Here is a 26,322-nt window from a genome sequence, read left to right on the forward strand (position 1 = left end):
GCCTCCAGTATCCTGGAAGATGAGGTGCAAGGAAAAACATCAATCATTCTTCAACTGCATATAAATAGTGATATTTCTGGTTTAAAACAAATGATTAAGGCTTTTAATATGTGGAATCCCCTAAAAGAGACAGCTTGGACATTAAAATGATATCCTCTCCCAATTCATATGAAAGGGTAACAGTGGGAAAGTAACAGGCCTGAAGGTAATATTAGAAGTCTTACTGCACTTTTGTGTACAATATAGCTCATATTCACAAATTAAGATAAATTGGGACATACTGAGCACAGTGCTCATGCTGCTTTGTCTTACCAGTGAAGGAACTAAACTAGCATTCTGCTGTTAAGGGAACATTAGTAATGACTTCCTGTGTTATGAAGGCTTCCAGTTAGAGGGCAGGATTGGTAGGAAGAAATCAACCATAAGCTGGCTACTAGAACATAACAAAATGTTTCACTAGAAATCATTGCTTGCTTTGTAAAGAAGCTAAAGTACTATGAATTTAAGGAGTAGGAACATTTTAGAAAACAGTGGTGGGAGAACAAAACTTCTTTATTTAGTCTGGAGAGATCATGAGTGGAGTCAGAACTAAGAGTGCTCAACAGTAATATTTATTTATTTATTCACAGCATTTATATTCCGCCCTTCACACCCTGAAGGGGACTCAGGGCGGATCACATTGCACACATAAAGGCAAACATTCAATGCCATGACATAGAACAGAGACAGAGACAAGACGCAGGCTGGCCTCGAACTCATGACCTCTTGGTCAGACTGATTTGTTGATTTGTTGCAGCTGGCTTTGCTTTCCAGCCTGCGCCACAGCCTGGTTTAGAGGTTTAGATCCAGTTGTTTGTCATCTTAGGCACTAAACATTAGGCACTGAACATGTTTACCATTCAGTGTATGTTACTGAAGCTGTGAAAGTACCTTGAAGACAGCTACTTCTTTTTGCGGCTGTGTGCCTTCAAGTTGTTTCCTACCTAAGGTGAACTTATCACAGAGTTTTCTTGGCAAGATTTATTCAGAAGAGGTTTGCCACTGCCTTCCTCTGAGGCTGATAGAATAACTGTAAAACAAAGAAATGTACTATGTGATAACTACAGTGTGGAAAGATCACTGTACATTGTCCTCAAAAGGGTAATAATGCTGTGCCTGCAACTGGGCCTACAAGCAGTACCTAAAGAGAGGGAGGGAGATGCATGCATTCCAGGGTGACATTTCTGATTGAACATATCTATGTACATTGATTCATATCTCCAATAATCCACAGTGAAAATATATCACCTTTTCAAATGGTGAATGAGAACACTTTGTGGTAAGGATTCATAATGTCTGGGCCATACCAACCAGAAGCTATCAAAAACTTGTTTTCATATTGTTAAACCAAACATAAATCTGAGACCTCTAACTATAAATTGTGTTGCTGTTATTGTTATTTATACTACTACTAGCTGTCCCGACCACGCATTTCTGTGGCTTATGGGAATCATTTGTTGGTGAAGTGGAATAGAAGTGAATAGCTTTGCAGTCTCAAACCCTATCTTCTTATGCGAAGCCTTGTTTGGTGAGCTGGAATACAATGGAATAGGCTTGCTGTTTGAAAGGCTGGATACTTGCGTTCTAGGGGAATGGGGTTTTTTGCCAACTTGAATTGCACTGAATAGCCTCACTGCTTCAAAGCCTGGCCACTTTCTACATAGGGGCAATCTTCATTGGCCTAGTTGAATGGGGTGGAGTAGCCTCGTGGCTTCAAATCCTGGGTGTGTTCTATCTAGGTTGGCCAGGTTGAACAGCACTGAATAGTCTTACTGCTTGCAAGTCTAGCCACTTTCTATCTTGTGGAATCCTTGGTTGCCCAGGTTGAATAGCAATTAATAGTCTCGGTGTGGCAAGTACAAATGCTGCAATTAGTCACCTTGATTAGCATTTAATGGCTTTGCAGCCTCAAGCCTGGATACTTTCTGTCTGGGAAATCCTTTTTTGGGAGGTGTTAGCTGGCCCTGGTTTTTTCCTGTCTGGAATTTCCCTGTTTTCAGAGTGTTGTTCTTTATTTACTGTCGTGATTTTAGATATTATATTGCTCTGTATTATTATACCACAGTAATTATTATATATTATATTTATAATCTTCTCTTATCTGCTTAGAACTGGATTATATGATGCCCCTTCTACACAGCTGTATAAAATCCACACTGAACTGGGTTATATGGCAGTGTGGACTCAAGATAATCCAGTTCAAAGCAGATACTGTGGATTATGTGCCTTGGTATTCTGGGTTATATAGCTGTGTAGGAGGAACTTGAGTCTACACTGCCATATAATCCAGTTCAAATCAGATAATCAGCATTTTATAGGCAGTGTGGAGAGGCCTAAGTGCCCTCTGCCTGTGCCCTGGGTGCCATTTTGACTGAGGGAATTGCTAGGATATAAAGTGGGTGGGGCCTAAAGGGGGTGGGGCCTACCATTCTGAGCCATTTCTAAAGGGGGAAAACAGCTCTTTCTCTTCCACTAATTTGGGCTTTATTTTTCTAGGTTTTTTTGGTTGAAAGACATAGACTGGATGATTATGACTTTTGTGGCCAAACTGGGTGTGATTTGGTTCAGTGGTTTTGTTGTTTACTCCATAGTAAAACGGCACATTACATTTTTATATAGATAGATATACAAATGCACTTTATGTAATAAAATCAATTGCTAAAAATTCAAATCTGGTACAATAATTTTTAAAGAACATAAAAATAGTTTATAAATCAAATGCAAAAAATGTAGAGACATACATTTTTATTGTTATCACTACTGGTATCTAAGCAACATGTAGTGATTAGAGGTCTCCATTGGAGTGTCTCAGGGCCATCAGTCTTCAACATTTTTATGAATGATTTTGGCGATGGGGTTGAGGGAATGCCTATCAAGTTTGCAGATGATACATAACTGGACAGTTAATGAACTCATTGGAAGATAAAGTTGAAAAAGAACTAGATAAGCTAGAAAATTAGGCAACATGTTATATATTGAAATTCAATAACAAAAAATGCAAAATTCAACATTTAGGTTACAAAATCCAAATGCACAGGAATAGGATGGGGGATATATGGCTCAGCAGTACCACATACAAAAAGGGCTTTGGGATCATTATTGATCCTAAGTTGAATGTGGGTCCATAGTGTAAAGCTGCAACAAAGAAAGCAAATGCTATTGTTTTTGTTTTGATTTTGTGCTGTTGTGTCCGTGCATGGCCCCATGTAAGCCCCCCCCGAGTCCCTTCGGGGAGATGGGGCGGGGTATAAGAATAAAGTTATTATTATTATTATTATTATTATTATTATTATTTTAGTTTGTATTAATAGGAACACCATTTTCAAATTGAGGAGAATAATAATCTCACTATATTTTGCACTGATTCAGTTCTGGATTTAATTTTAAGAAAAATATAGACAATTTGGAGCAAGTTCAGACGATGGCAATATGGGGGGTAAGAACTATGGAGAAGGAAATGTATGAGGACAGGTTGAAGGAGCTGAGCAGAAGACAAAACAAAAAGAGGACATGATCACACCCTTTAAAATGTCAAGTACTGTCCCAGAGAGGAGGAGACAGGCCTATTCTCCGCTGCCCCAGAGGGCAGAGACTGGTGTAATGGTTTTAAAGGTCAAGAGGATAAATTCTAATTGAACATTAGAAGGAAATGCTTGAGGGCAAGAGCAGTTCAGCAGTTGAACCCCTTGCCTAGAGAGCTGGTAGAATCTCCTCTAGATGGTTTTTTTAAAGACTGGACAGCTTCCTGTGAGAAATACTTTTTAAAATGATACCCAGAGCTAGAGGTGGTTTGCTGTTCTGGGGGTTGGATCTCATGGCCCATGAGGCCCCTTCCAGGTCTATGATGCTGTGCTTCTAATGCAGTTTGCCACCATTTAACCGCCACATATTAATGCTATGGAATGATGAGAGCTGTGGTTAGCTGAGGCTCCAGCACTATTTGGCAGAGAAGGCTAAAGAACTTGTAAAACTATAGCTCCCATGATTCCATAGCATTGAGTCATGGCAGTTAAAAGGGGTGCCACACTGCATTAATTCTACGCTGTAGGTGCAGCCTATATCTCCCATATGAGCTTGCCTAGGCTCATGAGAAGAGGCCTTCACAGTGACTTTGGAACTCTCCTTCTGTGGGCAGCCAAACATTTTTATTTCATTTTAACAAGCTTTTAAAGTAGTAAGTTTTTAAGAATGGACTAATGGTGCTATGTATTTTTAATCTGACCTTTTATAAACAGCTTATGTTTTTAATTGCATTTAATTCCTTTTAGTGTAGGTTTGGAATGTTCTAATACTCTGAATAGATCAATTCCATTTTAATGATCATTTTTTATGTTTTTAGCTTTAATGCTCTTTTTTAAAAAAACTGTAGGCTGCTTTGGCTCATCATTTTGAGAGAAAGGAAGAATACAAATAAATGTCATAATCGTCATCACAGTTAATATTTATCACAGCTCTAATCCGAACCTTTGATAACATTTCAGACCTTTACACTTACTGCTCCACCTACTCTGCCCCATGGCTCCCTCTGAACTGGAGTTAATCCTCCTCCAAAAATTAAAGCACACTCCTACACTGTGTAGGCAATATGTTGCACTGTTGCAAAAGGGGAAGCAGCAAAAAAAGCAGAGCATCAGAATTTGTAAAAACAGATTTATGTGTAATTCAAGTGCATCAATTGTTCTGTTCAAATATAAACAGAGAAAAATATCAAATTAAAGGTACAATAGCCAGCAAGGAGTGTAGGAATCACAAGTAGAATCCTCTGTTCCTTTCATCAAACTGGATTGATCATATCAAGAAGGTTTGCGTGAATATATGTATGCATGACCTGGTGCATCTAAGCGCACAAGAATACACAAGATAAATGATCTTGGTTGAACTTATATGGCTGTGAATGAAGAAAAGGATTTGAGTGACAGAAACCTGTTTTCTATTGTTGAGAAATTGAGGAATCCACCTAAATACATGTAGACTACATATGAATATGTGTGAGAATCTGCAAGGATGGGAACAGAAAAGAAGAGTGTCAAGAAGTCTCTATTGAATATTTCAATTTTGATTCCCACCAGTATACTGTAAGTAGAAAACTCTTATAAACAGGGATATTTGTTACAGGAATTATGAAAGTGTTTATTCTAGCCCATTTTGCTAATTGCTAACTCCTTCATTTAAAAAGAAACTATCTTCCAGATTTTTCATACTGAGATCTCTGCAGGGGGGGTTGTATATAAATATTTTAATATATGACTAAACAAATACATTTTGTTTGTACATTTCAGTTCTGCACACAACCCCTCATGACAGCAGCCTATGTAAATGGCAGTATGAAAGATGAACTAAAGAACCATTGCATTTGTCCTGGTGTTATTAAGGAGCAATTGCACTGACGAAGTATTGCAGTTTGACACTACTTTGAATACCATGGCTCAATGCTATGAAATCCGGGAATTGCCAGCTTGTAAAAGTACCAGCACTGTGATTCCATAGGACTGGGCCATGGCAGTCATAGTGGTGGCATTACTTCTACAGAGTAGATTACTTTTATAAATCATCATGTGTCCTCATGGCTTCTTTTTAACAGAAATGGCTTTGGGTGCAGTGTATCTCATGCACAGGCCTCCATGTAATCAGGATTCTGAACCACATTAGGCTCCCCGCTGTGTGGAAGGAAACACATAAGGTCAAGCATTGGTGTTTTTCATTGCGTGTCCCATTCTCAAAGATCTGGAGAGACTATCTACATCAATTGAATTAATCTAAATGAATTTTGATTGAGAGGATAATAACTAAATGGGGATCTGGGTACCACCATGTAACTGTGCCTAGAGGACATTCTTGATGGGAGATCTGTCATACCAGTATGAAAGAATTTCAAATTCAAAAGGGGAAAAATAGCCTTTGACACTTACAATGTAAGCTCTGGCAGAAGTATGATCTTATACATACAGTGGAATGTGATAGTATATAGAGAGTGGAAGGGCAATTGGGATCACCCTTACATGCAAGCTGGAATATGTCCAAAGGAAGGCAATCAAGACTGTAAAAGGTCTGGAAACCATGCCCTATGATGACCAACTTAGGGAGCTGGGTATGTTTAGCCTGGAGAAGAGAAGACTGAAAGCTCACGATAACCATCTTTAAATACCTGAATGGCATGTAGATTACAATGCAAGCTTGTTTTCTGCTATTTCAGGGACTAGAACACAAACTACTTGAGCTATAATTAATTCCACATAAATATAGGAAAAACATTTTCCTACAAGAGATGTTCAAAAACAAAACTGACTGCCTTGGAAGAAGGTGGGCTCCCTTTCACTGGAGTTTCTAAACAGCGATTTGATTGCCAGCTTCCACAAGTCCTTTAGTTATGTATTCCTACATAACAATGCATTCAAATAGATGGCTCTGGCAGTTCCTTTGAACTCTATGATGCTAAGAATCAGACCACCTTTTCATTCTTATTTTCCAAAATATGGTATCAATTATGTCATTCTTACAAATGCTTTCTTAAATTTCCAGATAGACTACAATGCTGTGCTTGGTTATTCTCCTTTAAAGGGTGGTGAGAGGAGGGGATAATGAGTCACCTAGGCTGGGCTCATTAGTACAGACTCCCTACTGGTAGAGGGTGGCAGCCAAGGTGAAATTCAAGACATGATTTTTATTCAGTCTGAGAAAACCAGACAATAGATGAGACTACAGATGGGCCTCCAAGGATGCCTAAATAATGGATTTTAGGGGTGTGGAGCTAGACCCCAGGAACAATGCTTTAATTCTATGCTTTCCTCCAGTGCAATAGATTTTAAAAAGGAAATAGAGCAGATGCTCCCCAAGGAGGGGAAAAACTCATAATTGCTTCCTTATCTAGAGCTCTGTACGTTCTGTTAGAACAGAAATGAGACTTGAAGGAATTTGTCTGTGCTTATCTCACAGAGAAAACTGTTAACAGGAACAAGAGCAATCCTCTGCATGTGTATTTTAGGGGGGGGTTGAGGGGAGTGAGTGAAACAGAGGATAGAAGACGGATGGTGGTGATTGAAAGAAAACACTTAGGAACAATTCACAGATTACCTTCTGCTGTTTATTTTCCTCTTTTCTCCTCCTGAGCAGAATAAAGAGTAAACTGGGGCCCAACAGGACATTGCAACAGCTGTGTCTGCTATTTATTACACATTTTGTGTCATTACTCTAATCACAGATCTTTCTACTGCTGGCTTTTTCCATGTCCCAATTTTATTTTTTGTACACTCACTTTGAAACTGGGTGAGAGGAAAGGAAGCAGGAAAACTTGGGACATCTCTCTACTTTCCCAATATTTCATGATAACAAGAACATCATCAGAGGAACAGTATAGTAGTAAAAGCAAATTAAGAAAGAGAAGTTGTTAATAAATTATGTTCAATTTTAACAGGAGGAAAACAGTTTGTTGAAGCAACAATCTTCTTCTTTTTGTTGTTTCTTAATGTACCATTTTGTGGGGCAACACAGTTTACGATCACTGTCAAACATTCTTATCAGAAGGGAAAGGAAACTCAATTGAAGATTTAATCAAAAACAACAAATTGTCCCAAAATATCATGAAGTTTGAATTGACATGCAGTACAGTTTCTAGGATTATTTTAGTACTACACAGATAAATTATGAATATATTTATATATTAATTTTATCAGTTTATTCAATAAAGCAGGGCAAACTTATCATTAATGCACCACTCCAGATATTGTTGAACTGCATCAGCCCCATACACCATAGCCAATATAAGGAAGAAGCATACTAATAATATTGCTAGGATACATTATTTCCATCACTGGGGAAATAAACTTTTCCGCATGTTCTTTTAGGGATAAGGGTTTGTTTTTAACATATTTGGGAAGGGAGGTGCTTCTTGGGCCATTTTAGAATCAAGAGAAGCCTTTTTTAAACAACAACAACAACAACAAATGAGCAGAAGCCATTTTCAAAAAAGTTGTATCTTGAGTCTAAATTGGTCCAAGGTGAGCTGAAAACATGATGAAAATGCCAACCCTTGGGGGGTTTTGGCAAAAACTGTAAAAATGTTTTTACCCCCAGGGGCTTGAAATGTGGTGAGAATGCCATCCACACTTCCTAGAAGATGAGGGGATTGATTTTGGAGCACTTTTTGAAAAATGCTAAAAATTAATTTTGACCTCTATAGGTACTTGGGGATCACAGAAATGGTCCAGGGGTGTGGCGGATCAGGTGTATCCCACAGGCTTGTCTTTGCTCATTCCTGGTTTACAGTAATGTCAGAGTCCTGCCCAGCAAGTCTCTGTAAATCAGCCATCCACAGAAATGTAGTTGAGAGGCAATACGAGGTCAACACATGAATCAATCAGCCAAGTAAAGAGGAGACAAGAGGGTAAGCCATTAAGTCCCTTCCAACATTCCGAAGTTAGGAGATCTCACCAGCACAGTTTACAAGAATAGTCCACAATCCAACATCCAGGGTACAGTCCATCTTTCAATCTTTAAGACGTGATGCTCCATGCTGCAGCTAAATACCCACATCGCTACCAGGAACTATCTATTCAAAACTTCAACTATTTATGCAGATTTCTCAAGTGATCCCACCTGCTGGCCCTCTTCTCAGACAAACTGCTAGATCTCCATACTTGAATGCCATCTGTCCTTAATTGTAGCTGGTCCAGAATACTTAATCCCTGGTCTCCCATCTCAAAGTCCTGATTCTGCCCTTGCTCTGAGCGGTGGGAGGGAAATAGAGTTTTGGAAGTAAAAAAGGAGGGGAGGGTCTGGTAGGCAAGGAAAGGAGTGTGGGCAATTAGGCCTCCCTTGTTGGAAAAGGGCTTGTGCTCTGGGAGAATGCTGCTGCTGCTGTTTTGGCAGCTCCAAACTTTAATTTCCCTGAATTTCTGAGGAAGAGGAGTAGGCGGGAAGCAGCATGGCACTGTGGAGACTATTATTCGTGGAGCCCCAAGGGCTTCATGGAGCACACTTTGAGAACTCCTGGTTTAAAGCATTACATGCTGTAGACCCATTTTGCATACAGTTACAGTTGCCATAACAGTTGATTTTAATGGAACTAACTTTTGTGTCATATATGTGTGTGTGTGTATATATATTCATTTTATTTGCAGCTCAAGAGTAGAAAATGGATTTAGTGGACAACAAAAGAGATTTAAAGATGGGCTTACATTTAACCTTTAAAATGTGGCATAAACACTGAAAACTGGGAAGCTCTGGTCTTCGAGCATTGTAACTAGGGGTCAACTATTACCAACAGTGCTATGGATTACAAGTGAAAGGAAGAAATATGCCAAGAGGAAGGCACATCAAGCAAACTGTCTTTCACCTGGAAACCTATATTCTCATTGTGGAAGATCATGTGAATCCCGAAGAAGTCTCTACAGTCACTTACAGACCCACCGCCAAGATTCTACCTTTGGAAGATAATCATATTCGGCCATGAGGGATCACACCTGTATATTATAGTACACAGACATACAGGAAGCAACCCCAAAAGGACAGGCTGGTTAACCACTCAATATGAACAACCCATTTTGAACCACTCATGCAACAAAGCAACATTTACTATATTTTAAATATGGTATTACGAAAGGTGTGCAAAAATCAATCTTGAAAAAGAGCAAAATGAGCTTAGATGAAAAAAGAAAAGCTCCAAACAAAACCTCATCATTTTGCAGTAAGGAAAATGACAACCCAAATCAAAAATGTATATTTAATGGCTAGGAGTCAATAGGGTAAAACTGCTTATGCACAAGCTGTTTTTAAAACTGCCTCTACTCCCATGCAGGGAGATGCCAGAGATTTCCTTGCATAAGCAAAAACAACTGGTAGTCACCTGCTGTACTTTGTGCGCATGCACACACATACACTACCACCAAAGCAGAATGTAAGCACAACAAATGCCTCATACCAGAGGGGACTGTCTCACTGAGGCTAACTGCTGTCCCAGCCAGCCCAACAAAACTAGCAAGGCCTACTTGGCCCTAGAGAAACCCTAACAAGAAATCATAGCCTTGGAACTATGATACTTCTTCTAGGCTTCCACCCAAACACTCCAAAGCTTGCTTCCAAGAGGCCCTGTTTAAAGACAGGAAGCAAAAAACCAGTCTGACCTCATCTTGTCACTGGATTTTTCTGTATATTCTGTTCTGGAGAGAGTACATGCAAGAAACAAACAAAGAAGGAACCAAGTCAGTCCAGAATGATACAGAGAGCATCTGAACAAACAGATAAATTTTCAAAACAATCCAGTATCTTGTTAGAAATAAACCTCACACTGCTCAATTCTGCAGTCCTCAATAAAGAACGGCTAGCCCCCGGTGGCATAGTGGGTTAAACCACTGAACTGCTGAACTTGTTGACTGAAAGGTCAGCGGTTAGAATCCAGGGAGTGGGGTAAGCTCTCGCTGTTAGCCCCAGATTCTGCCAACCTAGCAGTTCAAAAACATGCAAATGTGAGTAGATCAATAGGTACCAATCTAGCGGGAAGGTAACAGCACTCCATGAAGTCATGCTGGACCACGTGACCTTGGAGGTGTCTACGGACAACGCCGGCTCTTCAGCTTAGAAATGAAGATGAGCACCAACCCTCAGAGTTGGTCACAACTAGACTTAATGTCAGGGGAAAGCTTTTACTTTACCTAGTTAGCATTAGGCTAGGCTAGGCTAGGCTAGGCTGAGGGAATCCCCCCCCCCACCTCCTATCTATCAAGAAATGTAGTTCTTATATTTTTAAAATAATTTTTTTGAAACTTTAAAGACTGAACTCTGCATCTTTGCCTCATAAGCTCAAGAATTATTTTACAGCCACAACACTTCACCTTCTGCTTGCTGTGAGCTGACTGCCTTATTAAGTATACTGCTTTTGTAGATGCTCAGCTGTTTTTGGGAGAATTCCCTAAAAGATCTAAGCACAAAAACTGTTCCAAATTAAACAGAGAGTGAAAGTTATCCTGGACCTTTCCTTTTGAGGTAGGTTATCCCTTTATTTGTGCTTGTGTTACTGATATTTTAGGACACTAAGGTATGCTTGTCGCTATCCCATAGCATTCAGGATAGTGGCAACTAACTGTAAGGATGAGAGGTGGCACTGTGCAGCTTCTTATTCTCATGCCATTATGACAAATTGGCTATTCTAAGCTCCGCTTCTGGGTGGAAGGTATAATTCCACACAGCCATTTTTTTCCTTTCTTTATTATTATCTATTTAAAGAAGCCAAGGGATCTCATCCCACAAGGTAAGGCTCAGCACCATAGTGTAACCAGGGGCTATTGATGGTCTTTCCAGTCAATCACCCCAACAGCTTCATCACAGGTTGGTGTCAGGCCAGCATCAACATCATGCAATAAGAACTATCACTGAAAAAGATGGTCCTGCTACTATACTGATCTGTCACCTTTGAGTGATAAAGTCCTCAGTCTCTGATTCCCTCTTTTGAAGGTCAGCATGTGATAGTTCAATCTCTGCTTTTAGGGCAGGATTTGGCAAGATTCATTTAGAGGAGGTTGTCAATTGCCATCCTCAGAGGCTGAGGGTGGGACTGGTCAAGGGTTACCGAGTGAGCGTCTATGGTTAAGCAGGGATTTGAACCCTAATCTCACCAACATTCAAACTAGCTCTCACATGCCATCTTATCTTCTGAATAGGCCATAACTTTTGTATATGAAATTTATAGTAATTTTAGCCACTGCTTACTGAAATATACCTCTGCTCATACTGTAGCTTTGTGCAAAGAACATAGAACTTCTGAAATAAAACCACGTAACACAAGAAAGAACATTGATCTTACCTCAGAAAACCTTTGTATATCTTGGGTTAGAGTTCCTACTCTTTTCCACTGAAAATGTTTGAGTAACTTCAGAATTGCAGGATTCACAGCATTATCAGATGGCACTGTCCGGAAGAAATAAGGATACTTTTTCTTATCAGCTAACTCTGGTGTTGTTGCAGCAAATGAGAGCTGTAAAACAAAAGTCATAAAAATTCTGTTAATTTAATCTATCTATTTAAACTGTGCTTGAAATAGAAAAGTAGACTGTTGATATTTCTGGAAATGTTTTCTTATTACAAACCAAGCAGCCACCAATATGATACTGCATATAAGTTGCTATTCTAATAAAGCATGTCTTATAGAGGGCCAAGGCACACAAGTCATAAATTTTGGTATGTTGATCAGCATTTACCAATACAGTAGAGTCTCACTTACCCAACATAAACGGGCCAGCTGAACGTTGGATAAGCGAATATGTTGGATAATAAGGAGAGATTAAGGAGAAGCCTATTAAACATCAAATTAGGTTATGATTTTTCAAATTTCTCACCAAAACATCATGTTATACAACAAATCTGGCAGAAAAAGTAGTTCAATACTCAGTAATGCTACGTAGTAATTACTGTATTTACAAATTTCGCACCAAAATATCATGATATATTGAAAACATTGACTACAAAAATGCGTTGGATAATCCAGAACGTTGGATAAGCGAGTGTTGGATAAGTGAGACTCTACTGTATGTGCAAAACAATAATATAATTCACATTCCAAAATTTGTATAATTCTTATTGTCTCTTTATATTTATCAACAGTCTGAATGCAAGAAAATGCAAAATGACAGATTTAACTTGACAGATGAGATAGGTAGCCAGCCCACAGACTCACTCACCTAACTTAAAAGGACACACAGCCTTAACCCTTGCAATGCAAATAGTGCCAACAGCCTGTCTTTACACCAAGTCTGACAGCAGAAGGGAAAAGTGTGAATCCATTTTATTTTTTCCAGGATATTCCTTTGGTGATTTTAAAGAGACAGTCATTATTCATGGAAAAAGAAAATACTGTACTTCAAAATGTGATTCTAGTATTCAAGCACTGTTTTACACATATCAAAAATTACCTTTTTTTCTGAAATAGGATAATGTGTTTGTGTCCCACTTGAGATAATAAGAAGCACACCCATGCCAATGTTACCATCAACACTGTCTTGTGAATGATTTCTGTACTTATTGTATACATAGTTTAATGCAGTTGTTGCCGGTGGCTTACATTTGCCCTTCATCTCATTGCGTACTCACTCCACAAACCTTGGCTAGAATCTAAAAAAATTATTATAGAATCTTCCCACCAGGAGAAAAACCTTGATCCTTCAAAACCTTTCAGTTTATACCCTAAAAATCTAGGGGAACAGTATGGAAAAAGGAAAGGGACTTGCAAGGAGAGGATGTGTCAGCAAACACTTCCCCTCCCTCTCGCTTTGGCTACATTCTCCCTTGGATCTCAATCCCATCTGTGAAAATAATTTTCCCTGTATTGCACAATTCCCAACTCATTTTTAAATATCAGATTTTTTTTAAAAAAGACAATAAGTATTTTTTGTATGCTATTTAATAATATTGTTTTTCGCCATACTTTTTTAAAAGACTATCCATAGGTGACATACATAAATGTGGCTTATTTGCATATCATAACATAGCAAAACAAGTATGATTTCAAAAGACTTACTGAAACATGGTACAATGAGTTTCATGATTGGAACATAGCAATAAAAGGGTTTAACACAGGCATGGGCAAACTCTGACCCTCCAGGTATTTTGGACTTCAACTCCCACAATTCCTAACAGCTGATAGGCATTGTGGGAGCTGAAGTCCAAAATACCAGAAGGGCCGAAGTTTGCCCATGCCTGATTTAACCTATTGCAAATAAATAGATCATTCAGTAAGGAGAAGTAGTATTGAATGCCAAGGATGTATACACCTGTGAGGGGTTCCACAAATTAGAACATGAAAAACAGATTATAGCTTTTCAGTGAAAAATTAAAGGAAGTGACCTTATGGATATCTACTTTTGGCTCCAAATCAAACCGAAGGTTTCAATGTTGCCTTCCTAGATCAAATGGCCAAATCTTCAGAAGAGAAAGAGAGAGCAATAATGGAAAATTTCAACCACTGTTTTGGAAGTCACACTCTGTCAAGAGTGTAAAGTCCAATGAATTCTTCATTAGTGTTACAGACAATTTCATTGCATAAAAGGTGGAGGAAGCAATAAAGGAGTCAGTTATTTCGTATTTAGAGTAATTGGTCAATGGCACGGAAACTGACGGAATTTTGAATAAGAGTGACCATGTACTCTTGAGATTTATCACACAGAGGAAAGAGGAAGCCAAACATTTTCAGAAACGCCCTTTGAACTACAAGAAAATGAACTGATTTCAGTAAGTTTAGTGAAATTATGGAGTCTCGTTATCATAAATGTCCAAAGGGAAGGTAGTTCATTGTACATGGAAGGTTTTGAAAGCTGAGATATTGACGGAACAGTTGCAAATAATTTCAATGAGGAAAAGACAGGGATGTCTAAAGAAAGTGGAGCAGATAAGCTGTGACTGATAAGATGTACAACAAATGGAAGAAGGGGAAAATTCCAAAGCAGAATGCAAAGGTATTGATAGTATTTGTAGGGGGTACATGAAAAAGCGAGAGCTCAGAATGAGCTCAGGATTACTACAGAGGTGGTTAACAATAATAAAAGGGGAGTTTTGGTTTTTGTTGAGATCAGAAGGAAGCACAAGAAACTGGTATGGGCACTGTGTAGAGAAGACAGTGAAATGCTAGCAGGAAGCAGTAACTGGGAAAAAAAATAGAATGAATCATGCAATGAGGACACTACTACTCTAAAATGAATTCAAGTCTCCAGGGCCAGATGAGCTTCTTTCAAAAATACAAGAGGAACTTGTAGATGTAATCTCAGACTCACTATTAATAATATTTAAGGATTCTTGGATAACAGGAAAAGTCCCTGCAGACTGGAAGAGGGCAAATGCTTCCTTATCTTCAGAAAGCAGCAAAAAGAGGACCCAAATAACTACCAATCAGTCAGTTTGACGTTGATACCAGAAAAGTTCTTAAAGAGAACATTCAACAATCTGTGCACACTTTGAAAATTATGTTGTGATTATTAAGGGCCAGCGTGGGTATGTCAAGATCAGGTCATGCCAAAGTAACCCAATCTCTTTCTTAAAAAATATAGAGTTGCATTTGAGGAGTGCTGTAGATGTAGCATCTCTTGATTTCAGTAAGGCTTTTGACAAAGTTCTCCCATGGCCCAAGGTAAGGTACTACATGTAGGCAGGGAAAATGAAACACACAAATATAGGGTGTGACACCTAAATTAAAAGTAGTCTCTGCCTTCTACTTTCACTAATGTTAAGGATACAGGACCTCAGTAATGTGAAAAAACACAAAAACTACTGTATTTTTACCTGAGAGAATGTCTGTCTAGGAATTTCTATATCTTCTGAACAAGACTCTGAGCTCAATCTGTGCTTAATTTTCACCATAAAATCACACTGGAGGACATAGAATTTCTAGAGATAACATTTTAATTAAATCAATGAATAATCAAATCTGCAAAAAAGTCAATCCCACAATTGTGGAGGGCCAACTGTAGTACAATATGAAAAGGGTCTAGGGATCTTATTAGACCACCACAACAACAATTTATTGATTAGCCAGTTGGCCTTATCAAGAACAGACAGTACAAACGCAACATACAACATACATCTAGTTCACTTAAGATAAAATACAGATATACAGGTAGAGTAAAACCCTGCTCGTTCGAGCCCCGCTCGTCTGAGCCTCCGTGCAATCCAAGCAGGTGAACGGGGAGGGCCGTTCACCTGCTCGCTGGCGTGCATGCTGCTAGGTGCAAGCTACCTACATGCAGGGGGCACCTCCCAAAGGGCGAGCGCCCCGTGCGTGTTGCTAGGTAGCTTGCTATCTACCTAGCAACACGCACAGCTGGTTCCTTGCATGATGAAGGAGCCGAGGCACGGGCGGGCAGGTGGGTGAACGGGGAGGGCTTTTGCGGCCCTCCCCCTTCACCCGTTCAATGGCTGGCCCAAACGCCCACCGAACGGAGAGGTTTCCTCTCAGTTTGGCGGGTGCTTGGAGCCAGGGAAGCAGGAGTTGCTTCCCTGGCTCCAAGCAGCCGCCAAAGGGAAAGAAAGCCTCTTCGTTTGGCGGATGCTTGGAAGGAAGCACCCGCCGAACGAAGAGGCTTACTCCCTTTGGTGGCCACTTGGAGCCAGGGAAGCGACACCTGCTTCCCTGGCTCCAAGCCGCCGCCAAAGGGAGAGCAAGGAACCTGGTAATCCGAGTGATCCGGGTTGACTGAGCTGAGGCCCGCCCGTTTAACTCGAACTACCGAGGTTCTACTGTATTTGTCTTCTTGGTGCCAATGTTGCTTAACTATAGATCTATGCATCAACTATTCTCATCTCCCATACACTGCACCCCAATCTGATCTATGTACTCCGATCTCCTTTTAGCAGCTTTAAAGAAATACAGGGCCACTTTTGTTGTCAGAGTGGGGTTATAGCCGGCCAAAAAAAATGAAATTTTGGCCGCAATATCCCAGCTTGTTTTATTACAAATAAAAGGTCATAAGTATTGTTTCCTTTCTTTTTCATATAGGTTACAATTATGCAAAGTGTGGTTCAAGTTTTCGACTTCAGGGGTGCCACAGATACATAATCTTTCTTCGTATGGTATGTGGTTGAATCTGCCATATCTCTCCACGGACTCCATTTGTTCCAATCTTGCCCTGGTGAAAGTGATTCTTAGGTGTCTTGGCATATCTACTTTTAGGTACAGCGCCCACTGGAAATTATGTTTAAAGCGTCCTAACCACTTCAGAGATCCTGTGTTTGACAGGGTGGCTATGTCTTTCTGGGCTTCAATATCTAGGATCCTTTGGATTACTGTCCTTTTTTCAGCATCCCTATTCTTGCCTAAGGAGGTAATTTATAATCCGCTGAGTATCTGTCTTAAAAATTTTGATTGTGTTTATTCCAGTATTGGTAGTTTGCTTAGGCCCCAGATTTCTGCTCCATATAATATCATGGGGAGGATTTTTGCTTTATAAACTTTGATTATCGGAGTTAAAGAGCCAGGATATCTGTGGGTTAGCAGTCTTGCCAGTGTGTTGGAGCATGCCCTAGTTTTGATCGTGCAAGATTGGGCATGTGTCAGCCAAGAGCCAGTCTCTGAGAATTCTAAGCCTAGGTATGTAAAAGAGCTAACCTGTTCTACATGCTCTGCATCTAGAATCCATTTGTGTCTAGATGGGTGCTTTCCGAACACCATAATTTTTGACTTAGATTTGTTTATTGTCAGCTCATTTTTATGGGCGTAGGTGTTAAGTTTAATCAGTAATCTTCGTAAGTCTATTTGAGTATTAGACATCAAAACCATGTCATCCACATATAGAAGAGTATTTATGTGTCTATTACCAATTTTACGCATGTGGACCTGCTGAGGTGGTCAGGCAGGTCATTGATATAAAGATTGAAAAGTAAAGGGGCCAATAAACATCCTTGTCTTACACCTTTGCAGGAATCTATTCACTTTGTCAAGGCACCACTGGTTCCTGTTCTAACCTGGATATGGTTGTTGAAGTATAAACCTTTGATCAGGAGTAGTAATCTACCACAAGCTAAGCATGAATCAATGATATGATACAACAGTGAAAATAGCCAATGAAAGAGAGATTTATAAGATTTTTGTGTGTGTCAGGAGCAACTTGAGAAACTGTAAGTCGCTTCTGGTCTGAAACAACTGGCAGTCTGCAAGGACGTTGCCCAGTGAATGCCCAGATATTTTGATGTTTTACCATCCTTGTGGGAGACTTCTCTCATGTGTCCACATGGGGAGCTGGAGCTGACAGAGGGAGCTCATCAGCGCTCTCCCTGGATTCAAACCAGCAACCTTCAGGTCAGCAACCCAACCTTAAGGTTAGCAGTCCTGTCAGCACAAGGATTTAAACCATTGCGCCATTGGGGGTTCAGCATATAAGATGAAATAACAAGAGAGACAAAGGAAGTTTTTATATTGTGATGTTGGGCAAGGCCCCATGTGAGCCGCCCCGAGTCCCTACGGGGAGATGGGGCGGGATGCAAGAATAAAATTATTATTATTATTATTATTATTATTATTATTATTATTATTAAGTAGAAGAAAGGTTAAGAAGAAGGACATATGTTCAAGGCAAGAAGAGGTGTAAGTTCCCTTTGGCAGGTAAGTGAAAATCAATTATCTTCTACTATTAATGGGGCCCAGTTAGCCTCCTTCATGATTGTTGTTATTCTTAGGAGATAAAGGTAGACTTTAAGTGATTCTACTTGATGCTAGACAACAAAGTGAGCTTTACTTCTGCTGACCAATCCCATAACAGTGGCAGTAAGAACAAAAGAATCCAATCACAAAACATCCTATTTTTCCATATGCTCATTAAACATATGCTGAGAACTTTCTTCTTCTTTATTCATTCAGTCATTTCTGACTCTTTGTGACCTCATGGACCAGATCTCCCTGTCGGCCGTCGCTGCTCCCAGTTCCTTCAAGGTCAAGCCAGTCACTTCAAGGATACCATCCATCCATCTTGCCCTTGGTCGGCCTCTCTTCCTTTTTCCTTCCATTTTTCTCAGCATCATGATCCTTTCCAAGCTTTCCTGTCTTCTCGTGATGTGGCCAAAATACTTCATCTTTGCTTCTAATATCCTTCCCTCCAGTGAGCAACCGGGCATTATTTCCTGGAGGATGGACTGGTTGGATCTTCTTGCGGTCCAAGGCACACTCAGGATTTTCCTCCAGCACCGAAGTTCAAAAGCATCTATCTTCTTTCACTCAGCCTACCTTATGGTCCAGTTCTCACATCCATAGGTTACTATGGGGAATACCATTGCTTTCACTATGCAGACCTTCGTTGCCAGTGTGATGTCTCTATTCTTCACTATTTTATCAAGGTTGACCTTTGCTCTCCTCCCAAGAAGTAAACATCTTCTGATTTCCTGGCTGCAGTCTGCATCTGCAGTGATCTTCGTGCCTAGAAATATAAGGTCTGTCACTTCCTTCATGTTTTCTCTCTCTATTTGCCAGTTATCAATCAGTCTGGTTGCCATAGTCTTGGTTTTCTTGATGTTTAACTGCTTTTGCACTTTCTTCTTTCACCTTGGTGATAAGGCTCCTCAGCTCCTCCTCACTTTAAGCCATCAGAGTGGTATCATCTGCATATCTAAGTCACCTTGTCTGTCTCCTGAGAAATTTGTATAAAGACCAAGTAGCCACAGTAAGAACAGACCACGGAACAACAGACTGGTTCAAGATTGGGAAAGGAGTACGGCAGGGCTGTATACTTTCACCCTACCTATTCAATTTGTACGCAGAACACATCATGCAAAGCGCAGGGCTTGACGAATCCAAGGCTGGAGTTAAAATTGCTGGAAGAAATATTAACCTTAGATATGCTGAGAACTAATGACTGCATGATATGAATTGTACATGCTTGGATCTGTTGCAAAAAAAACAGCAGAAAGATTCTAATACCTCCTTCATTGGCTGTATGGGAAATCAAAACGTATGAATATACAGCAATGTGGAAAGTTATGACATATACTCACTTAAGTGAAAAAACCCACAACCATAATGCTTTTGTTTAAAACTGATCAATGTTTATTGAACACTGAAAAGAAAATTTGTGCAATCAACAGATATAAGCTACATTTTAAGGATGAATTGGACGTTGTTGAAGAATTTAAATTGTTTGTACTGTATTTAATTCAATATATATATAAGATTTTATGATATCTATAAAAATAGTCAGTAAAATCCATTAGGCTATTTTTGCGATAGCATGGAAATTGAGATTATCATCAAGCAACACTTGTTATTGTTTGTGTTTTCAGTGTTTGGTAATATTACCTTTAGTAACTGGGCAATCTCTTTTTTAGGGGTGGAGAACACTTTGAATTTTGTGTCGCTTTTAAGCTGTTTTATGAAATCAAAGAAAAATTTTGTAGAAATATTACAGAATGTGTTTGTTCTTAATTTTTCATGAAAAATGTGCAGAGACACATTTTAAGTGCAGTTTTATTAGCCACTATCCATTATTTGTAAGTCTATTAATAAGAAGCCTTTTAAATTAATGCGTTTCACTTGCTGAGAAGGTTGAGAGAAGCTGAACAAAAAAAGTGGCTTCTTTCATAATACCTTCCATTCCAGTCAAGGAGAAAAGTGCCAAAGTGTAAAAGAATCCTGCAGTGAGCATGACTGACAGGTATTTCTGACCAAATATGATGGCAGCAAAAATAAATGCTGTCAAGCAGAAAGCTCAGGACTCTGTAAGGGAAATATTTTGTGGAATTATGCTTCTAGTTTATTTTCTTGATGTTCTCATTTGGCTCACTTTAGACATTTCTTTCTCAGCATTTATTTGCTACTGGTTGTTATCTAAACGCTTCCACAGAAATCTTTATGGCACAGTCACATTTTTAGATCTTGCAGTAATTATCAGGAATGCCATTAGGAAATCACTGCCCTTCTATGATTACCTGGAATGTTCTTTCAGTTGGGTTCAAAAGGACGAAACAAAAGGCAGGGAAGGATAACAGATAAGCTAAAATATAGAGAATTGTTTGCCCAAGAGGCTGCCTATAAGAAACTTGACAGTGTGTCAACAGCTATTGAGAGCAATTTGAAAAGACTTCTTTGGGCAGGCAGTAGGGAAGCTGAGCATTGGCATTGCAAAGTGCAGTCTTCCTCATCCTTTCATGACAAGCTACACCTGCCAAGCCTCAGATACTTTCCTGGAATTATTTTATTAACAGTGGCCGTTCACTAATATCATGCAGCAACAACTACTGCTTTGTGAACTGCTACTACATTATCATCTGTATTTTGGCATTTCCTCTACCTTTGAACTTGCTTTCAGCCATTCTTTCACTCTGAGACACAGATGCATATCTGATAAGTGAACATAATATTTCATGCATATGATTAATTAGGTTGCCATGCACAAAAGCTCATACCATAACAAATGTGTTCCTCTTTAAAGGTGTCACAAGACTTCACCAGGTTCCAAATGATTTTTAAGAGCAATATGTTATCTTATAGATATACAGTATGACCCCTAAACCCACAAAACTAGTAGCCACAAATTCACCCTCTCACATCCTTTTTAGGAACTTTCTAGGTTCTACAGCCAATTCTATAGTATGCTTCCACTGGAGGACTCCATAGAGCAGACATGGGCAAACTTGGGCCCTTCGGGTGTTTTGGACTACAACTCTCACAATTCCTAACAGCCTCATGCCCTTTTCTTTTCCCCTTCAGTCACTTAAGTGGCTGAGGGGGAAAAGAAAGCAGCCTGAGGCTGTTAGGAATTATGGCAGTTGTAGTCCAAAACACACAGAGGGCCCAAGTTTGTCCATGCCTGCCATAGATACTCCATGCCTGCTGGAGTATCTAGCAGGTTTCTAAAGAGAGACTGGATAGCCATCTATTAGGGGTACTTTGATCATGAGATCCTACATGACAGGGGGTTGCACTGAATGGCTTTTGTGGTGTCTTCCAACTCTATGATTCTATAATACTATAAAATTACTAGAGAGGTTACCTTTCCAGAAAATTTCTGGATCAGAGATAGTTTTGCCAGTTTCTTCCTCTGAAATATAGCCTACAGTCTACAGATGGGATCTGATGCTTTTAAAATATGTAAGCTGACTACCATCTATAACATATCTTGATCTGGAGAGCAGGACAAATAGAATATCTGATTCTTGCCTTTGCCTATTTAAATCATTCTTCACAGCAGAAACAGTACAAAAAACAGATACGTCTGGACATCTTCTCTATTTGTCTTTTGGACATGGTTTACTAGGGTTGGGGAAGGGTGTGGAAGAAGGCATATGTGCCACTCAAAAGAATAAATCTAAAATCAGACTGGGTATTCTTTTTTAAAAACTTTATTAAAAATTACATTAAAATAATTAAAAAATAAATTAAAATACAATCTATAAAACAAATAAAGTCTATAAATAAAAACTCCATTGCAAGACAGTAATACAATGAATAAAATATAATCTGGTCTTCAGCATCTAAAGGGGCATCTTGACCAGTCAGAAACAACAGTGTAACAGTAACCTGTATAGCCCTGCTTCTTCCCAGTCCCCAATATGAGCTTTTTAAATTTTCATAACATAACAAAATATGTATGATGACAGGTATCAGAGGAGAGGTTCACTTTAGTAACTATTTCCTTCACTTGCACCAGATAGTCAAAATATTTTCAAAAATGGATTATCAAATGTATCAATTATCTTTCTGTTAACATTTAGAAAAACTGGATCTAGATGTAGATTTAGATCTCACATTAGTTTGATCTGTATCCATTGCTTATCTTTATTGATTAGTAGGATAAATTATGCTAAAGCTCATGGAAGATACATGAAACAATTATTTGGAACCATGAATAATTTTGATGGTTTGCCCAAATAAACATTATTCTAAGTTAGCCCATACTTGTTCTTTGCTGTTTGTGCAGGAACATGGTAGCAAGTTAAACATTTTTAATAGTAGGGCTGCATAAAAATTTCAATCCAATTTGTTTTTTATCAAAGTTTGCCCAAAAATTTCAAAATACAAATGTGGGAGGAAGTTGAATTGACATAATACTTCATTCCCTATAGGACAGGAATTAATTTCAAACCTTTGTGGGTTTTTAGCTAAATGTGCCCAACATTCATAAAATGTAAATGTGGGAGAAAGAAAAACTGGAAGATTTGCTTTCCATATAGTACATATTGTACATATTTCCATATTGTACATATTGCATATATTTCCATATAGTACAAGAAAGCCTGCTTAAATAAAGTGTCCTTGGTGGGTCGGGCTCTTTATTATCTTTCACTACAAACAGTTTTCTGAAGACCACTGCTAAAAAAAATGCAGCTTTAACTGAAACTGGATTTTACCAAATGCCCCTTCCAATACAACAGAATGGAAATAATATGACCTATGTACCATCTCTGTCTTTTTTATACCCATGGACTCTTCCCAACTCCTCTTTGAAATCACCATCAGAAAAATACATGGTGAAAAATGTGATTCTTCTCCCCACGCATTGCTGGAAGACTTCTGTAGAAATATTTTTATTCTAAGACAAAATACAAGACCAAAATACATACTGTCCCCTATTCATACACCAAAAGTTATTTTACAAAATCAGATTGAAGAACTCCCAAAAGGATCCCCACCTCTCTCTCCCTCTCTCTTTGAATTACCCCATATTTATTAAAGTCTAATACACCATTGAATCTAATACGCACCTCAATTTTCAAAACCCTGAAACCCTAAAAAGTATTTATGATATTACGCAAATCTAATGCATACCCTAATTTTAAGAAGGTAATTTAGATAAAAAAGGTGAGCATTAGAATCGAGTAAACCAGACAGAGGAATAAAAGAAGAGGCATGTGCCAAATACGGCACACTGAAGCAAAAACTTTAACTCCACCAATAAAGTGGATAGGAAATATTTTAGTCATACTGCACAGAAAAAAGCTATGAGGTTTAGATTACAAACCTGAGTTAAAATGTCAATTCGGTTGCTGCACTGTCTTTGAAAAGAGAAGTGACCAGTCAAGCAAATCCTAACTAGTCGGCTTAATGTCAGTACCAATAAATGATCTAGAACATATCATTAAATAGACAGCCTTCAGGCATCCAGAAAAAATGCTATGATTAGTAAGAATAAAAGCAGTCTATTTTGCACAATCTTCCTGAAGAAATTACCATGAAAAAATGTATTTCTGTCTCATACTGGAAAGAAGACTCTTGAAACAGCCAACATTATCTAGAATCTCAGCAAAAGTTCTTCATATCTTGATGAGCCTAGTCCCAGATGGTATTGGCTTAATAAAAGTAGAAGGTTAATTAAACATTGCCATTCTGATCTCACCTCTTAGAAATAATGATGAACTGCAATAAAATACAGAAAAAGACATAACAATTGATTACCGGGTACACTTAAGAATAGGAGTAGTCAAACAGAAAAGATGGGAAATGCTCCTGCACCACTCATAAGAAGCAGTGCAACCCTTGCTAGCTGGGGGATTCTGGAAGCTATATTCTCAAAAAGTAACTTTTTTACTGGTTTACTATTAAAGGGGCCATTCCTCTTTTTGCATCTGCATACGCAGTCTTCATACATATAACAATAAACCGGGTATTTTATGTTTAAGCACCAGCAACACCAACAACAGAAATTATAATAGAAAATGTGTTTCCAAAATTATAAACTATTCAGAGATCCTTATCAGATTGGAAAAACATAAACTTTCCTAAAGCTTATAAGCAGTAGGTGATAGCTTTTTGAGCACAAGTTTTAAATTAATGTACCTATTACTTTACCACAAGATGTAACAATGTCCATCTGCAATTTAAAAAAATTGATCAAACTAAGGTGCCTCAGAAATTCCTAGCCACAACAACTGACAATGGACGTTGGAGAAAAGATATTTGCATTCAGGGGTTAATGTTATTCCCATTAAGCTATTGAGGTTCAGAGGATATTGAATAAATAGCAGTATGTTTTTATTGGAGCATGATCTAGTCAAATGCAAGCACTTTATCATACCACTGATTTCACTTAAAATGTCATAGTAATTCTTAAAATACCCAAAAGGTATCAGATCCTGTCTGATCTTGGAAATTAGGCAGGGTCAGCCCTGGTCAATATTTAAACTGGAGACTGGCAACAGATACCAATTGCAATGGCTATGCTTCTGAGGAAAGAACTGGCAAAACCAGTATTTCTTGACTAAAAAATTACTATGAAATTAATGGGGTTGCCATAAGTCAAGTGAAATGGTCAGCTTTGACTAGACTGTGATCCAATCTAGGGATGCATGATGATGATGCCTTTGATGGATAGTCACATGAACGACAAGGAGCACACATGTACAGATGGAGCAACAGGAAAAGCAGGCTGCGAAAAAAGATTGGAAAATGTCAGATGTTAAATATATCAAAGCCAGTCAAAACCAGAAACATCCTAGTTCTATTTTGCAGCAAAAATGCTCGTGACTTCAGCTCTTCTGGGTGCACCAAGAGAAGGAAGCACATTTTAAAACATTCCAACTGTGCTATTGCATTTAACATACAGAGAAGAATTAAATATTCTTCTGCATAGTGTATAAAAGTCAAAAGTTAAATTATTCTTAAATCACGTTATCATTCTCAGTTTTTCTTAACACTTGCACTTAATGTAACACATGGCTATCAGTTGTTGTCTTTAAAGTACAGAGTCTGCAAGTGTGAAAACAGCTGTGACAGTAACTGCTTTATAATCACAACAATTGAGCTGTCATGTCAGCTTTCCACCTCTAATTTGTTTTAAGAGTATATAGAATGTGGATAAGAAAAAAGTCACATTAAAAGTGAGTAATCAACACAGGTTTGCAAAACAATAAATGAAAATGATCTCCAAAATGTGATACACGTTAAATGTCTTTGTCAAGTCATTACTAAGAACACCCTGCAGAAAATGAACTTGGAAGAATTTTCATGCAGACTCTATTATATGTTATTATTGTTAACAGTGCACTGTAGGCAGTGCTGTTCATGATCCATTTACAGGAAAAAAGCAATCATATGACAGGAAAACTGCTGGAGCTGCCACTTGTACCTTTAATAGCAACCACGAGTAACTGGCAGAACTTGATGGGTGAAACTGGAACTCCTTTACATTCAGGCTTTTTGTGACAGAAAGTTAGAATTTAGAGGAAAGGTTCAGCTATCATTTTCTTCCAGTTAAGTAGGTGCTAAACAGGAACACAGACAGGAAAAAGAACATTCTCAGCATGAAGGATAGGGACTAAAATACCTATTTGGTACATGGTTCCATGTAGAATTTCCGGTGATCAGTAGATTTACTGGAAGGCCAAGTGTAAACGGCCAACTCCTAGATGTCTAGGAATCTTCTAAGTGAAGAGACAAAGTTATATGGAAGCCAGTCTTGTAGCCTTTAAGAGCTATTCACCCTTTCAAGTTCGATGACTGTAATATTAAGTACCATATATACTCGAAGATAAGCCGATTTTTTAAGTTCTTTTTTTAGGCTAAAAAAGCCTCCCTCGGCTTATAACGGGGTCAAGCCGGGCAGCAGAGCCTGGAGGCCCCAGTGTGCTTTCTTTTCCAAAGCCTCCTTCCTCTGCTTCTCCTCCCTGACTGGAGTTATCTTATTTTTTAGAAAGAGTGTGTGAGAGAGAAGAAGGGAATGTTTTGAAAAGGGAAAGGAGAGTGAGTGAGTGAAGCTCTTGCAAGCCAGGAAGAAGAAAAAGATTGCATGGCTGGAAGGAGAAGAAAAAGAGAGACTCTTGCAAATCTGCAGGATTTATTATTTTATTACTGTTATATTGCAAGAACTCAAAAGGGAGAGAATGAGGGAA

The 26,322-nt window shown here is 38.7% G+C and overlaps 1 protein-coding gene across 2 annotated transcripts in view; it reads right to left on the reverse strand.

Annotated features, from left to right (window-relative positions):
• gabbr2 (gamma-aminobutyric acid type B receptor subunit 2) overlaps positions 1–26,322 on the reverse strand; it is a 444,511-nt gene that overhangs the window by 317,886 nt on the left and 100,303 nt on the right. For both annotated transcript variants that reach the window (XM_003219823.4, XM_062980838.1), the window contains exon 3: positions 11,834–12,004. In XM_003219823.4, coding sequence (XP_003219871.2) covers positions 11,834–12,004 — 171 coding nt within the window. The remainder of the gene's footprint in view (positions 1–11,833; positions 12,005–26,322) is intronic.

Source organism: Anolis carolinensis, chromosome 4 (genome assembly GCF_035594765.1).
Source record: "Anolis carolinensis isolate JA03-04 chromosome 4, rAnoCar3.1.pri, whole genome shotgun sequence".
Classification (NCBI taxonomy): Eukaryota; Metazoa; Chordata; class Lepidosauria; order Squamata; family Dactyloidae; genus Anolis; species Anolis carolinensis.